The 18,617-nt window shown below is 33.5% G+C and overlaps 1 protein-coding gene across 1 annotated transcript in view; it reads right to left on the reverse strand.

Annotated features, from left to right (window-relative positions):
* Positions 1–900: 900 nt before the first annotated feature.
* The window catches only part of LOC111612618 (ras-related protein Rab-26-like), a 31,488-nt gene continuing 13,771 nt past the window's right edge, over positions 901–18,617 (reverse strand). Inside the window, exons 3-5 of the mRNA XM_023353853.1 lie at positions 3,182–3,292; positions 1,817–1,858; positions 901–1,732 (exon numbers count right to left, since the gene is read on the reverse strand). Of these exons, the coding sequence (XP_023209621.1) occupies positions 1,658–1,732; positions 1,817–1,858; positions 3,182–3,292 (228 nt within the window). The 3' untranslated portion in view covers positions 901–1,657. The remainder of the gene's footprint in view (positions 1,733–1,816; positions 1,859–3,181; positions 3,293–18,617) is intronic.

Here is an 18,617-nt window from a genome sequence, read left to right on the forward strand (position 1 = left end):
CTTTCCTATTTGTTTTTGGCTACATTAAAGCATTTTTTTGAAAATATACAGTAAGGTTCCATATTACCACCCGATTTTCTCTAAGCCTACTTTCGGACTTTTTGTACAAAAGCCTTCAAAAACCATACTTATAATTACACTAGCGAAAAATCCAATTAGGAACATTTAGTTTACTAGTTACCGGTACTATTTGCACAAAAAATGTGGGTGTAGTTATGATACCTTGTTTACAATTCACTAAAATGTAATTGGGGTTCCATAATACCACCTTCTCCTCTAATATTTCGCACGAATTGTTTGCCAGAAAGAAACAGGCCACCTTGGATTTTGTCTCCGATTCTCGGGTAAAAGTTTATCTCTTGAGCAAATAATTAATATATTCGAAACAATTCTCATCCTTCGAATTACTCCGGACCAAATGCTTTTGAAAGCTGCTAATATATACTATGTATTATACAGTAGAGCATCGATTATCCGACCCCCGATTAACCGTCACATCGGTTAACCGACCGTTCTAGTCGGCAAATTCAAATGTCCGCTAGTGATGTGGCTATGTCTTGGCTACTTTAATAGTATTTTTACGTGTTTTAGCTGGCAACACGGCTCGATCATGAAAGGGAGCCAGTATTTAAACGAGACTTAATTTTCTAATTTTTAACGATACAATATTTTTAAAAAAAATTTGTTAGGCTTAACATCGATGAAAATTCAACGCAAAGTAGGTTAATAGCGATACATTAATATACTAATTACATGGGATATAATAATATACTATACTAATAATGTATTTTTTCATTCTTTTCGGTTATCCGATTTTTTCAGTTATCCGACCAACCCGAGTCCCCAATTGAGTCGGATAATCGATGCTCTACTGTATTTTGATTTTTTATAAAACTCGTTTCTACCTCAAAATTAAGCTTTTTGCCATTTTATAATAACTAAATAATATTAAAAGTTTTTTAAATAAAATCGCAAACATTTGGCGCCGCAGACAATTTTTAACTTTATTTCCGGGAAAGTTACGCAACTCGTTGCTGTTTTCTTTCTTTCTCCACAGATTCGTAAAAACGGCGAGTTTATCAAAATTCTTTCTAAATTTTTAAATCGTGGCTGTCGGGAAGTTTCGTGTGAATCGTAACGACTTAGGAAAATCTCTCTCAATTATTATACTCTAAGAGTCTAGACTACACTACTCAATTACAGTATTACACATTAGTACGAAACGTAACTTTCTATGTAAACGAAGAACTTTGGCATTACTACTAATGAATTGGTACAGTACTTAGACTAAACATAATAAGGATTATTTCCAACACGAGTAAATCGAAAATAAAAGCTGTGATACTACTACTAGGACATTGCAACGTCTTCCATCTAGAAAGAACCGGAACACATGTTTTTTGACATAATCTTCATTCACATATATAATATTTAGGCTTGTATGAAATGTTCGAAACAATAGTATCATTAGTTCTTATCACTAATATAAGGTAGAGTAACGCTTCGCAAATTAGAAGGATCGAATTATGAGTAGAATTAATTTCAACGGTGTTTAGAACGTGTCCATTTAAAAGAAAGATAAGTCTAACGTATAGGCACCGATAATACTGATTACTCTAACCAAACATATGACATAAGTGTTGGACATAAAAATAATTTACTCACCGTGTGCGTCTCTGTAATAAGCGTGCGTTACGCTTCTGAATCTTTCTTGTCCGGCAGTGTCCCATATCTTAGCACAATAAAATCATTCGTTAGTTATAATTACAGCGGATATTATTACTTCTTACGTAAATAATAATCGTTTGTTACTAACCTGTAATTTTACTTTGGTTTCGTCTACGTTTACAATCTTGTTCTGTAACATAAAGTAAAATATTATAATACTAATATAAAACTAGTATAATACGTATTATTATACGTTTATTATATTTAATAGAAGCGTTTTAAGAGTTTCTCTATACTGTTTTTAGGTTGTCCCACAAGTCTAACTATAGGAGTTACGTTGTCTTTGTTTATTCTCCTAACAAGAGAAATATGGCATTAAGAGAACGAATCCGTTATTTTGATGGTATGAACCAGTAAATCAGAATGAAGTTGCCGATAAATGTTTTGTTTGTTTGTTTTGTTAGTTAAGGCAACGCAATACTTAGGCGATCTGTCTAGAAGTAGCCTTCCGGGAGATCTTTTTAAGGACAACGGGCCCCTGTTTAGGCGTTCGAGACGTGGAGAAAACCCGGAAAACTCCACGTGGCCAACCCGCCCTGGCCAGGCGCGAACCCTAGACCGAACTACCAGTGTTCGGGGAACGGAACGGTTTGTCCACTGATGGGCACAAAGTTGCCGAAGAGTCTAACAAGTTGCGTACGGTTTGATTGGTGGGAAGTCTGGATGTAGCCTGTAGCCTTCGGCGACTTCTCGCTAATTATGGGTCGGTATCCATCAAAATAACGAATTCGTTCCTCCCTGTTTAGCGCTATGTTTTGCTGTAAAAGAATAAATAAAGATCAACAAAACTCCTATGGTTCCAGGTTTATTGGTCCCACTGTATATAAATAATCAATGCAGAAAGCAATTTTCCGAAAAATCCGGAATATCCAAACGTTAAGTACAATTAGTTAAGATTACTAAAAAACGTTTAAGTTGAAACTTCTGAGGATTATAATATAATTCGGAAAATAGAAATTATTTTAAAGTCCACGTGTTAAGGAACGATTTTAAATGTCTTACTCAGCAACAGTAAAAATTCTGCAATTGTTTCGTGTTACAATACATATTTCAACGTTCATTAAAGAAAGGAAATCTAGTTTATACATTTACATATATTAAGTCAACCGCGATAATATATTCAGCACGGATTACACATACAAATGAATCCGTACATTCGTACAATTCACTCGTGTCGATAACATACAAGTAACGAGTAAGATATTGGAGATTGATTGCGTAAGACGAGACAAAATACAATAAAAATCAACATTGATTATAAGTTTTGTCTATTTAAAGGTAAAATGACATTTTGTGAATTTCAAGAGTAGCGATTTACGATTTCCATAACAGCGAATACTGAGGAATTATTCGAAGAGTCGAAGTATTGTTACAGTGCACGATAAAGTGTCATTAAAAGAAAATATTTAATGAAAGCGACATTAATTTTCGCTTTTATTTTCCTATTGCTCACCCTAAAATCTATTCCGACGGTGGTGATGAAGACTCCAGACAAAAACGCGCCGTCTTTATAACGAATTAACATACAAGTTTTTCCGACTGCCGAATCGCCCACCAACATCACCTGAAAAAATTTGACATTATTATATGGAAAAAATAAATTATGCTCTTATCGTAACAGATGTTGCGACATCGAAACCCGTTTCGTCGATAAATACAAGATTAAACAAAGACAGCTGAGAAAATAATCGTCGACGTAAATCATTCTCATTAAACTCAATAATTTGGTCGCCATTTTAGATAACATTCTCAAAAATAAACCTCCCAAACTCGTTCAAAATCGGCTTTTTTCTCCTTTTATTAATGATAGGAATTAAAGATATTGAAGGTTATTAATTAATTAATTAATTAATTAAAGAGCTATTAGAGATACGCACACTCGTTGCTATGGTCAGATTCATCAGATTTTTATACATCTACACGTAAATTTAAGCACAAAAAATCGAAATAAAACAATAATTCAATACTTGGCATTCGGTAATCGAATCCCTAAAATTTAATTAAAATATTTTACTGATTTGCAACGTGTCAACGGTCTAAACACTCGATAAACGTGGTTTTTTCAATTAAACAGTTAAAAAATTGTTCCAAATTTCTTTGTCGACTTTAGTATCACGAACACTGCATAATAAGTTACTCGGATAAAATGGAGACGAATTACAAAGAAAAATATCACTGCAAATGGGAGGAATGTTTTACGTCAACTTCGATGGATTAAGAAAACGTCAACGGAAAAGTTGAAGTTTGGAATAAAAACTCACCTTAAAAGAAACGTCAAACAATTCTGAATTTTGAAAGGGACCGTTGACGTGACCATTTTTATGGAAGGAGTGCCTTTCCGGTGGCCACGTGTCGCAATACTCCCGCTCTTTGGCGCGTTTGTTATTCTTTAATATGGGCATTTCTCGATCCTCCTCTCTTTAGAACAGATACTCCGTACAACGCGACCGTCACTAACAGCCAAACTACGGGAAATCACACATTGCTCCAAGATAAAAGAGGGAGATTAAAACAGTAAAGTTTCGTTTTCGCTAGCGCCATCTGGAATTTTACCTGTCGATCTGTAATGTTTTAAATTGATAATTAATTTAGAACTTCGCTCGTCGTTTTTCGTTCTCCCTTTTTAGGAACTTTTCGTAATTATATCTTCATTTTATTTAAAAATTTCTCGCAAAACGAAAAAAAAAAATTGCGAAATTTTTCTAAGAAACAGACTTTTCCCCCTTTATCTTTCCTTAAAAAATAATTATCATTAAATTGATTATAAATGTAATAACTTGTTTTTCTTTCCTTTGAAAATATATAAAAAATTAATAACCAATTTCAAATATTTATTATTTTATTAACCATCTTACAAATTCTAAACATTTTCGTAAAGTTTTTGGATAAAATAAAACGGAAAAATACTTTATATTCATTCGACAATAGAAATGCGATTAACCGGGGTACGCATTTTTCCAGGCAAAAATCTGTAAGTGAATGCACTATTTTGATTATAAAGGCTTCACCGTGAATGCGTCGAGCACCTAACTGTAGTACTGTACTGTACTGTACTGTACCTCTGCCGTATAGACAGACTCGCTGATGCTGACTTTCTTCTAACTCTTAAGGATCATAATTACAAACACTTGTATTAAGCAACGCTTCCACCATGCACAGTTCAAATTACTATAATTTTTCAATTTACTTCACTCTGAAAGATAAAACTTTGTCATATAGAACGATTATTCTTCGGAAGGCGAATGCCTTTTGGGAGGACCCCATTTAGGTAATAGATACATTTTAAAAAATCCCGGAAAATTCCAGGCAGTCAGCCCATTGGTGAGGCGCGGACCCGCGACCGACTGTCAGCGGTTCTAAACATCTTTGTCGATTGACGAAATTTGCTTTATCTCTTAAGGGTCAAGTTTTGATAATCTATAAAATGGATAAAAAATTAATCAATATATAATAACTGGAGACAATATTATCGCATCTCGCAAAGATATAATTATCTGCATCTTTTTAATGATTTGTTTAAAAACATAACCCGCATGCATCAAATGGACTTTCGGTCTATCTGATGCGTTACTTATTTTGTGAAATTTGTTGAGTTTTTTTTTATTTTGGATTGATGGAATAATGCACTCGACACACGCGCGATCTGCCAAAGAAGGAATGACTTTCTATGGGAAACACGCTCCTACTTACAATACTTGTTAGATGTTACACAAGTGAAGAAAACTCCGAAACACTAGTAGTCGGCAGCGGGTTATTCGTTTTCGTACTAAATGTGCTTTGCAACATTTTCCAGTTCTCCCGCGTTCTTAGGGAAGATTTTGACGCTTCCTGTACATGGATATTCCTTTCGAATTATGGTCCTTACGTAATACCCATTTTAATTTCATATCAGCTTGAAATTAGTTTTACACAATACAGATTACGCAACATTTCAAAGTTTTAATTATAAAATCCTCAATATTAAACGAGAGAGTATGAAATGTTTTAATATCTTGAGTATTTGCTACTGATTTTAATAATCAATTTATTATCAATTATCAAAAATTATTTTACATCATTTTTAATGCATTACGTGATAAACGTCTCTCTTTTATGGTATCCAAATAGAGTAGAAAATCATTAATCCGAAATGTCTGATAATCTTTTGCTCTATGAAAAGTAGCCATCCGGCACACTAATATTCCGCTAATCGCAATTTGGGTACGTGGTGCGCTAAATGTCCAGGCGGAAACAGCAGACTACATACCTGGAAAATTATTATTTGCACACGAATCATTGCAAATGATTCCTGGTACAAAGTGTACAAAACCTGGTACAAAGTGTACAGCATTGTTCGCAACGTTTCTGATCGCGTATAACGTAACGACTTATGCGAAAATACAAAGCCTTTAGTGATCTGGTATTTTTGACAATTCGACACCACTCGTCTCTCCAGAAATTAACCAATTTCAATTCTAATTCCTTATTACATTTGCATCAAAAACTAATAATTAATATTAAACTCATATATTTTTTAATCTATTAATATTATTTTTTTATTTTATTAAATCCTCGTAGACTACATTCAATATTAAGACGTTACGAGAAATTTATTTTAGTAAATTACGTCATTTTCAATGGCTTTGAAAATTGTTTTCCTCGTCAATTTAATTTTTAATTGTTTATTAGTCTACAATTTAAAGTATTTTAATTTATAATCATATTTAAAACGGGTGAGACGTAATCAATGCCAAAGAAAACAAATCCAGCAGCCAGTTGCGTAACTTTCCCGAAGAAAAAAACACTCAGCGAATTGAGTATTAAAAATTTAGAAAAAGTAACATAAAGGCAGTTCTCTCATATCTTTTGTAAATAAATAAAGGAAGAAAAAGTTGAATAAGCAAAAGAATGTAAATGTACTCGTACACAATATCTAAGAGTTTACTGCTCTAGGGGTTACATCCACACTGGTACAGAAGCGAGCGTAAGTTTGCGTGTTGTAATTCGGGCCATCCTCCTAATATCAGTTCTAGTTACACTATTGCATGAAGGTATTAAAACGTTTACTGAGTTAGTAGTGTAAAATAATCGATTTTATAATTATAAAAATTCTCAAAGCGTCGTATTATATTTAAAATTGATTTCAATTTAATGTGTTTGTATTAAATACAAAGTGAAAAGAACCCGAATCCCGAAATCCATTTCAATATAGACGAATCGGTGGAGGTTTTAAATAAAAGAATTTTCTCCGTGTAAGATTAATTTATTAGGATCGAAATGACACGTAATTCCTTTAAATAATTATTAAATTTTATAAATTAATCAACTGATAGTTCGAAGCGAGAATCTGTTATTATTTTAGAATCGAGTAAAAACTCTTAAATTACTTAATTACTTCCCTAATCTAATTTAATTCGTTTAAAGGCTGATTAGCGAGGGCGGCAAAATTAAGGGGACATTTAACATCAACGGTAGGTTTAACCGATCACCCATTTTAATTGTCAAGGAAAAAGGAGACGATTGATAGAACCATCGTTGACGCTCGATGTCGCTTTCAATTTGCCTGCCGCGTGCATCTATCTTTAAGATCACCTTACGTATTATTCTCTAATTAATTTAACTTTCTAACAGTGAAACGTATTATAACTGGAAGATTAAACTTGTTGAACATGATCGTATCTTCCGTTATGTAATATCGTATTATTTACATTCGGTTAAAATTCACCAGATAATATAAAAACTGTCCCGAAGAACTGGAAAATAGAGCGAAATCATCGTATTTCAGAGCGTGTTTAGTTAAATACTGAGCAATCCTACACTAAGCCAAGTTGATTATTGTGTTTAATCAGTCGAATTATTCAGATATGTTGTATTTATTTGTATTCTGTTTATTTCATCTGTTTCTTAGTTTTAGTTATTTGAGATATTGAGTAGCATTTGTATCTATTGGCCTAACTTATTAAATAGTAACTTGTCTTCGAATTTCAAAAGAATAGCAGATAGGGAGGGTTATGCTATAGAAATTCAAAGTATCGTACAGCGAATGGCTGATATTCCACTTAAAGTATTTACAAAGTTAAGTTTTTGTGCCTGGCCCAATTTCAAATATGTAAATCTACGAATCTACGAATGACGGGAACATAAATAATGGCTGCCGTTTAAAGATGGCCTTATTGGAGGTTCGACTATACTTGTTAAGCGGGTCCAAAAATTTTAATACTCGTTATTATACGACTATTCCTTTAAACATAACCGTATCAATTAGTGCCGGAAGTAACCGATCATTATCTTAATTCATTGGAAGTTCTCTCTAATACAGGTACTGTACAGTACATTTCATACATATTTATTTATAACTCTGCGTTTAATACATAGTCTCTATTTAATAACGAATTCTTAATCAGCAAATTACATAAATGTAGAATCCAGCATTATCCTTGCCTTACAAAAACAAAATAATGAAGAAAATCCAACAAATGAGTTGCGTAACTTTCCGGCAAAAACATTTAAAATTGTGTGTGGCATTTTATTTAAATTTTTTTATATTAATTATAATAAAATGGCAAAAATCTTCATTTTGAGGGTGGGGATGTGTTTTAAAAAAATTAGAAATGTTAATAACTAGTAAAACCGTCATTAAGTCCGACCCCATTCGAGATATGACACACGATCCCACTATCTCCCCCTATCTCCCCACTCCTCGATCTTTAACCATCAAAATTTAATAGCTTCAATCTCCCTAATACACAAACCTTCCTGTAAAATTTCAGAAATTTTCGACAAAAAAGCACAAAAGGTATTAAGCGTCAAATTGGATTAACAAAATCGTAGCCCACACACACACACACACACTTCCGTACAAACAGAAAACCCCAAATTTGTTTGTATTTATCGACGTTTCGAGCTGCCCCGAGCCCAAAAAATGTAAAAATCTTGGAGGGGTCATTTTTATCGATCGCCATACTTTCCCTCCGCTATATATAACAACCAGGAAAATAAAATCCAGTAGGAAAACAAGTGGAATGGGTAGAAGAAGTGGATAGAAGAAGGTAACGCAAAACATGGACGATCTACCAAGAGGAGACGTCTCCCGAGGGAACTTTCTATGCGAAACTGAAAGGCGGGTGAAGAAAACACGAAAACTCCAAGCGGCCAGCTCGTTGGCGAGGTGCAAATCTGCAATCAACAACCATCGTTCAGCGGTTTGATTCAGTATTACAACCGATACAATTATCATAAAGTTACGGATTAACATCGTTCCAATAATAAACAAATTCGCAACAAATAAATTTTAGAAAATTATTACGGAAATACCGAAGTTCATATACTCGGACAATAAAATTAACTTCTAAATTCGAGTAAAAAAGTTTAGAATCGGATGGGTACTTACTTTAAATTTGTTTGACACCTTAAACTGTTTTAAAAGAAAATTCTCTACATAAAAAAAATGCTAAGAAAATCAAATTAAAATGTAATAAAATGAAAATGAAAAGTTGTTAATCTTTTCATTTTGTAAATGCTCTAAACACCATTTCAGAAAATATCCGTAGAAAAAAATACGCTTCACTTCTATCCTTTTTTGCCAATCAGTTGAATGATGATACAAAGTAATAGAACATGTCCGTAAATATGGAAAAAAGTCTCGATATGCGGTATATATCTAAGAATATCGATGAAATATTCGTAATAAATTTCGGTTCAATGTCTTCTACACAAAATATTTTCATTAATGAAGCTACATCGAAGTACATTAAAAAAGCGATTATACGTATGAATTACCACCAACGGCAGAGTGAATAAAACTACTAAACACTGATAGTTGGTCGCCGATTCGCGTCCGATCAACACGAGCTTCTTCGCGTGTCTAACACCTAAATAGGGACCAGTTTCCATAGAAAATCTTCCCGCAGGCATTTCCCCTTTGATAAGTCGCTCGAGTACCGCGTTGTCTTATTTCGTCAAACCACCAGACGTATAAATGATTTTCATTCAGAACATCGGTCTACTTGTAGGTATTCTTAAGATATTCTAGAAAAAAACTAATCATTTCTCGCACATATCCCTCCAAATTTTTCATTGGGAATGTAAATTCCGCATTATATTTATCTTTAAAGTGACGTCGTATTACGATGGCAGTCGAACCGAAAATGACCTCGTCTGGACAACAGATTTTACTTTAAATAACTTAAAATTAATAAATAAGTGAGAGAGAGAAGAAAGCATTTACAAAGAGTGTAGGCAAAAGAACAAACCAGTGTTTAATTAAAGCGTTTTCTTTCGTGTAATTCTCGCTTTTGTGTGTTAGAAGATATCGATTTAATACTTTATTCGCGTCTCAAAATAGAAATGCGTTTGCCAGTGGAAGTGCCTTCCATTCGTATGACCGTCGACCCGGGCGAAAACACTACCACGCAATACGAGATAAATAAAATCGATTATTTTCTTGGACAATTATTGTCAAAAGAAATTGTTTCCCGAATTAACAAATAGGCGCATATTCTTAAGAAACTGGGTGTAATCTTTGTCCAACTAAACCTGTATAATACGTCGATCTCGATTTTATCGCATTCGTGGCAAAATCGCTAGCTTATTACATTATAAATCAAATACCTAAACTAAAGCCGATTTATAATATTAAAAAATCAGATAAATACAACATCGTGTTTCGTAAATATACCTCGAAACAGTGAATTACATTTTGAATTCGTTGCTGTACAACGGCTACCGAAGTGGTCGATAAGGCATTTTCGGGATCGATCGAAAACGGCTCATCAAAAATTATTAGTCCATTGATGACAGTTCGAGATAATGTCAATTTGTATACTGTAAACAGATTTTTTTTCTATGAAACGGTGTGTGGATTAATACTGGCTAATCAGACTCATTTAACATTATCGTCATTAGTATTATTAACTGTATTAATAAAATAGAAGAGAGGAAGCGATAAAAGGTCGAGGAATCCACGAAGATGCCGATAATCAAAAAAGTTTGAGGAGAGTCCCGCTCTATTGCCAAGCGATTTAATTCTTTCTACCCCGCACTCAGTAGATGAGAAAAAGGAGGAAAAAGTCCATTTTACCAATCAATATTTTTAAATCGACAGTTTTCGAGAGATAAATATTTAGCGATTTTTACGCAAAATAAATTATTAGTTTATCTCGCAGTCGTCTGTATAAATTATCGGTGTTAATTGGAAGATGAGTGCGTTGCGCAAAATAATTCTTATTAGAAAACATTGATAAATAAATTCGTGTTTAGTTACTTAATTTTTTGCAAGGGGAAAAAACGTAGTTAGCGGAGGCGCGGTTATCTCTTCGTTCTTTTATTCGATATGGTGTCGAGTGACCTTCTATATTTAGAAAGCTTTCAACTCTCCATTTTCTTTTCCTTAAAAGCTTTTATTACATTTTAAATAAAATTTCCGTGACGAGGATTTTCAAAAATACCTTACAAATTAAATTTTATCTTTCATTTCCTCCTGCAACTTTAACATTTTAATGTTTAATACCGAAAAGTCCTATCGATGGTTAGATAATATGCTAATTACGTAATACGAGGTCATTATTATTTAAAAGAGTATTTTTTTTTAATTAAACGCGAGTTCTTCTTCCGAGAATATCGCAAATTCACGAAGAAAATCTTTCGAGATTTCTTTAACTCGCTTTTCTTCATTTGTGAAGAAAATCCACGTGGTCGGGCGCGAATCTGCGACCAGTGCCCGAGGTCCCGAACACGTGGCAACATTTTAGAAACGAAGGTTAAGTAAACACTATTTGCCGTAACGTGCATAAATACAGACCTACTGCGTACGACTTAAGTCCTACATCCGTACGTAAACAGCCCATCAGTGGTCGAGTGGATAAAACCACTACACGCCGGTCGTGGCTTCGCGCCTCGCCAACGGTCTGGCCACGTGGAGTTTTCCGGATTTTTTTCACGTTAGTAGTGCACTAAATGAACTACACGTGATATAATTTGCTTAACTTTATTAAAAAAATCTATCGAAGCCGTTTCCCTCCGGAATCTCCAAACATTTCCATTCTTTTATATTAATCATTGCGCTTTTTTCTTTGCGCACAGCTAAAGATGACGTGGTGCACGATATCGGTTAATACGAGATTATAATTGGCTGGTTTATTGGGGCTAGATGCAACCGAAGTCACACGTAACCCTCGCAACAACAGTTACGGGAAGACTAGCTGCGATGTACGTACACGCGCAATTTATGTTGCTGTAAGTTTGATAAAGTTGAGGAGTAGAATTAAAATGCGGAAGAAAAATAAAGTATTACAGTAGTTTCCAAACAGCTTGTACTTAAAATGTGTCTACGACTGTCCTAATATAATCGAAAGACAAACAGAGTCGACCTAATAATCTTAGTCTCAAACAACCTATTAGTCAGAAAAATCATCTGAATTATAATGTATAAATTTATTCTAACAATATGACAATTTTAATATAAATTCGGCAGCTTGGAAAATTGAAGGTAAAAGTAATTACATAAAATATAATACAGTAATAATNGACTTGGACTTTACACAAATTGCGAAATTATACCCCGACTCACGCGAATTCGACTTACGCGGTTATCGCTCGGTCCCACCTATCGCGTAAGTTCGGGATATTACTGTATATAACAATAAGGTGGAATAATCGTAATTTACGTATCTCGAAAATAAGGTAAAGTACGCTTTGACATAAAAATCTGATAAATCAACTACTCGTTCAATAAACAAATTCTCGATTTATTAATGTTTTCGGTCCGAGTTGATCTAATTGGAAAAAACCCCCGACAAGGGTTCGCGGGTTCGAGCCTTACCAATGGGCCGGTCTCTGCAGGAGTTCTTAACGCGTATAACACCTAAATAGGGCCAGTTTCCCATAGAAAGGCTCTCTTTTGGTAGATCGTCCGTATGTCGCGTTTCGCGTTACCTTAACGGTTAAGGCTTAACCGAAAGGTTTTCGACGGCGGTACTCAAAGTCCCTACAGGGGCGCGTCAAAATAGAGACGAGCCGCGCACCAACACTTCTTACGCGTATTACTAAAAATACGAAGAGCGCGGTAACTCTACGGTGATAAAGAAGTGGAGTTACCAAAAGAAAGAAGATGACCTATTAGAAAACTGAAAAACACTGTCTTAATCCATCAATCCAATCCATTAAACATTTAAAAAACAATTTAAAACGTTTCTTAGAAATTTCTCGTTACGTGTTATTTTTAAAGTCGTTTTTCGTGTTTCTAAACGATTAATCAGAAGATAAGAGACCACATCTTTTCGAAATAAATTAAAGATTTTCGTGGTTTTACTCGTAAATTCTAGAGTAATATATTATGATTCCCGAATTTATCAGAGAAATCGTGAGAACTTTAAAAAATAAAATCTCGTCCAACAATCTCCTTCTAGGTTCCGTAGATCAACCAAAATTTAAATACTTTAGTTACAAATATTAAAATATAAAATATAAAAAATATAAACTACGTTTCTACATTTGTTTTCTTAGAAATTGAAAAGAATTCGTATAAATTTATACGTGAGAGTTTTTCTCGAATCTAGGCCAAAGTATCGAAAACTTTCACGTCAGGTCAGGCAAAGAGGCAACAGCCAAAAAAGTGACTAAACTTTCCATTTCATACATTGGTAGAAACTAATTGTTATATGACCGAAACTAGAAGCTCGTTAAGTTATTTATAGACCTCATAAGATTTAAGTTAATTCTTCTGTAAAAAAAAGTATCAGAAAGACAAGTCAATGTTTCTCTATGACGCAATGATATTGGTTAGCGTTACTGAAAAGAAATATAGCTATTTCGTGGGTAAAGTATCATAAGCGACTTTTTTAAAACTCCGCTCTGTGGGCGATAGGAGGACCTTTTTAACCAGTCCGTTATGAATTCGACCCACAATAGTGGCCGGATGGCGAGAGACGAAGCCCCACATATCCGGACGGACCATTCCTCTGGGATTTTTCGACCCGTTCGGATTCGATCTCGGGTCTCCCCGAGCGATACCATCTTAGCCTCTCGGCCATCCGACCTTACCATAAGCGGCTAATTCGAAATTTAAAAATTTTTTAATAATAGAGTATTCCTACTATATCCAACGCATTCTATTTGGGACCGTAAACGGATGTACAAAATTGCAAACAATTACGTAAAATATTAAATTTTCAAGTCCCCTTTTCTGAAAATTTTGGTTTCGCAATTCGTCGCTTGCGGTTCTATACCCACGATATATATATAATAAATTGCCAGCATAGAAATACATAAATTTAACTGAGAATGTACTCTAATGACAAATAAATAACCACGAAAAAGTCAGCCGTAATACTTCGTTATTTTTCTTTATTTGATTTGTTTGTTTACGATAACGCGATACGTGGGAGATTTGCCGAGGGGGTTGCCTCCCGAGAGGACTTTTATGGGAAACTTTTAGGTGTTACATTACTTTCGTACGGACGATCGAAACAACCGTACAAAAATGGCCGTGCCACCACGTCATTCGTTTTTCCACAACGTAACGGAAGTATGACGTTGCGACAGGCCAAGAGATTTAAATCAATGAATATATCAGAATTTTTAACTTTTTATATGATATTTCTAATTTCAAATGTTTAGTCTACAGTAATCTTGGTAAAGATTGCAATGACCTATATTTAGAATAGGATAACGAGGATGGAGATATTGATGAAACTGAACTTTAAAAAGAGATAATTAAAGTTTCTAACCTAATAGATTAAACATTAGAACACTTTAAATAATATGCTTTTACTCTAACTTGTAACAGTTGTTTTATAAATAAAAAAAATGTAAAGTTTCTATTAAAAATTTATAAGTATTTTTATTCTCGATTTTTGCTATTATTTCTAAACGTTTAGGCGATTAAATTTGTTTGAAAAATCATGCTTAATTATATATTTTTATGTAATTAACATTGAAACGGTCATCGGGTACGAGGTTCACCTCGGGCCCCAAAACTGTCGGACACGGCTCTGGCTATTTTACTGTTTTTCTCGCCGAATTAGTCACGCTTAATTTTATTTACAAGAATAAAATTAAATTTGAACAGTTTAGGCGGCGAAAGAAAAAGACGATAGAGTTTATCGTGTTAGATCGGCGACCGACAGTCGAAGTTTACTTCGAATATTAGATTGGATTCCGTGGTGTGTGGAAGAGAGAAAAACAATTCGATTTATTTCAATAAGTAAACTGAAAATAATGTTTTTTGAACAGTTAAAGAAGGTCGGTTGGTTGGTTTGATAGGATAGGCAACAGCAACAAACCAGTGATCTGCCAAGAAACACCTCCCGGGAGGACTTTCTGTGGGAAATTGTCTCCTATTTAGTTTTACACACGCTAAGAAAACACGGAAAACTCCACTCGGTCAGTCCGCTGACGAGACAGTGTTCAGCGGCTTTATCCAATTCACCAATAGTGGACATAGTTAAAGAAGGAAATCAATTAAAACTTGGCTATCTTTTCCCACCAGTTCTTTTTTTTTTTATTTTTGAGCACTAAGAGGGTATATTCAATCGTACCATCGTGGGTTCGGAAAGGCCCGCAATGGGACGGCCGGCTGTTGAAGAACGAAGACCGCCAATTAAACATTTCTGGAGTTCTGTCGGATTACACGACGAGTGTCCGTCCTAGAACGGTCCTTAATCACCTCAGCCCTATGGCCATCAACTTATTTATTCGACACATTCAAAAAATTCGTAGGAGAGGATGACCAAGAGGAGCTTGGTTAAGGGGACCATTAGGAAATCTGATCATTTTCAATTATAGTAGAATATAAATTTAAGAAATAACAAAAGCATAAAAAAAATTAATTTTGTTGAATTATAGAAAAATCTCCATTTAAAAAATATTTAAATTAAAAAAACTACGACACTAGCTCAAAGTTATAATTGTGTGTGGCGTTATATTAAAGTTAAATTAAAATTATATTAAAAATAACTTTCATTTTTATATTATTAATTATTATAAAAAGGCAAAAAAGGCTTAATTTCGAGGATAGAGATGAATTTTTCATTAAGTCTAACCCCACTCGAGATTTGACACGCGGACCTCTCTCTCAAATCTTCGAGTTCCGTACTACAAAATTTAATAGCATCAATATCACCGTGCCACATTTTGTTTCTAATCTTTACCACATCCCGAGATATTAAATAGAATAAACGCAAACACCCGAATTTTTCCCAGTTTTCTGATTCTTTTTTGGCTTCGTAGAGCCTCAAAACATAGAAATTTGCAAAAATCCAGAGAGTCAAATTTGACATTGATTATAGGGGAGACCGGGGCAAGATCGGCATGTTAAGCTTTACTTAAATTTTGTGTAATAAATACTGCTGTAAACTGAAAAAAAAGCTTTGCATATTGTCTATTGGAATGTTACCTTACTATAGAACTGGTTAAAATCAGTTTGGAAATAAAAATAATTAAAATAATTACAACTTTACAAGAAGAGAGAAATTGACGAAGTTGCCCCGGGTATAGGGGCAAGATCGGCAACTTCTCTCTTTTTGTAAAGTTGTAATTATTTTAATTATTTTTATTAAAGTTGCCCCTGGTATAGGGGCAACAGTAATGGGGCAAGATAGGCACGTATATAAAATTATGTTATTAACAATGTATAAGTTGGAATTCACTATTAAAACAAAGAAATACAAATCCAACACCCATTTAATATTATTACAACGAAATGCAAGTTCAAAGACATATATACATGAATAACAAATGCAAACATGTTTTCATTTATCATCTGTTTGATTTTTATCCTTTGCTTCTAATGTGGCTTTATGTTGCCGATCTTACCCCGCTAGTCATGATTTCGAAACATTAAGTACAACCCTGAGAACAGAATGCCAAGCCACGATCTGGCCACGTGAATAAGTTGAAGTTACATCCTTCTAACAGGAAAAGTAACTTTCGTTATCATGGAATTATAACAAAACCTGCCAATTCAATATAAATGGAAAAAAAATATTATATGGAATTGAACGAAAATGAAAATTTGCTTGATAATTCAACTACGCTTGTTGGAGAACAATAAAAACACTACACTCAACAAGCCACTAATAAACCTCAACTGCCTAACCTATAACCAAAGTCTCCTTTTAATTTGTTTTTAAAAAGAAGCGCTTGACAAACTTGCCCCGCATGCCGAAGTTGCCCCGGTCTCCACTAATACTTTCCCGTGGTATGTTATAACAGTCGGGAAAGTAAAACCATTAGCCACTCATCTTCGGACTATTACAATTGTTATTTGTAACTGATCTGTGCGTGTCTGTGTTTTATTGTCTATTTTTATATTTGTTTGGGAGTTGCAATAATGATTTTGCTATTCTCCTACTTGGAACACCAATAAATAAAAGTATTTGAGGGACCGGCTTGTCTAAAAAGATCCTATGTATAGAATTTTATAAAGGGAAAAAACTTATAAAAAATGTTAAAAAATAATTTAATTAAATTTTAAATGGTTCTAGAAATTTAGGCAGCGAATGGCTAGCCAAAGACGGGATTACTGCTGCTAAAAAATTAATTTTAATAAAAAACAAAATGAAAGTTTCTTCATCATCAATTTTAATTTAAATATAATATTGTTTTAAAATAATATTTACTCTAAAAACCTTAATGTCAGTCAAATATAAGAACATTTATGCCACCGAAAGAAGCCATATTGCGTGTTTATATCTTCGATACACTATTGTAAAGTACACGTGTACGTTTTAATCAAATATATTAGCTCGAAAGTGATAAATTTAAGTTAGAATTACTTGGAAAAATCCTTGTATAAGCTTGTTACAACATATTTCTATTTCTGCATATACTGTATGTAGAAGTAACGGGTACGTTTACACAGATGAAACTATATATAATTTAATATTGTGATACAGTAATTGTTTAATGCGTCGCTACTCAATTGGGGTATAACTCTATTAAATTACCCCAAATTACAGTTAGAAATTTATTTAAAAGCATCTAAAAATACAAATCTTACTTGTTAGATACATTTTATAAACAAAATTATAACCTACAAGCAATCACCTTCGTATACAATGTATACAGTACATTTATATACTTTCATCAATACGTAAATTATATTTATTACTTTAGTTAATGAGTCGATTTTCGTAAGTATATTTTTGAATGTCACGTGTTTCGTGTCTCACGATTCCGTCCGACGACAATAAAAACTGATGGGAAAAGAAATTTANCAATTATAGTAGAATATAAATTTAAGAAATAACAAAAGCATAAAAAAAAATTAATTTTGTTGAATTATAGAAAAATCTCCATTTAAAAAATATTTAAATTAAAAAAACTATGACACTAGCTCAAAGTTATAATTGTGTGTGGCGTTATATTAAAGTTAAATTAAAATTATATTAAAAATAACTTTCATTTTTATATTATTAATTATTATTATAAAAAGGCAAAAAAGGCTTAATTTCGAGGATAGAGATGAATTTTTCATTAAGTCTAACCCCACTCGAGATTTGACACGCGGACCTCTCTCTCAAATCTTCGAGTTCCGTACTACAAAATTTAATAGCATCAATATCACCGTGTCACATTTTGTTTCTAATCTTTACCACATCCCGAGATATTAAATAGAATAAACGCAAACACCCGAATTTTTCCCAGTTTTCTGATTCTTTTTTGGCTTCGTAGAGCCTCAAAACATAGAAATTTGCAAAAATCCAGAGAGTCAAATTTGACATTGATTATAGGGGAGACCGGGGCAAGATCGGCATGTTAAGCTTTACTTAAATTTTGTGTAATAAATACTGCTGTAAACTGAAAAAAAAGCTTTGCATATTGTCTATTGGAATGTTACCTTACTATAGAACTGGTTAAAATCAGTTTGGAAATAAAAATAATTAAAATAATTACAACTTTACAAGAAGAGA

This window comes from Centruroides sculpturatus, unplaced genomic scaffold, assembly GCF_000671375.1.
Source record: "Centruroides sculpturatus isolate CEXI.00-Female unplaced genomic scaffold, Cexi_2.0 scaffold1704, whole genome shotgun sequence".
Classification (NCBI taxonomy): domain Eukaryota; kingdom Metazoa; phylum Arthropoda; class Arachnida; order Scorpiones; family Buthidae; genus Centruroides; species Centruroides sculpturatus.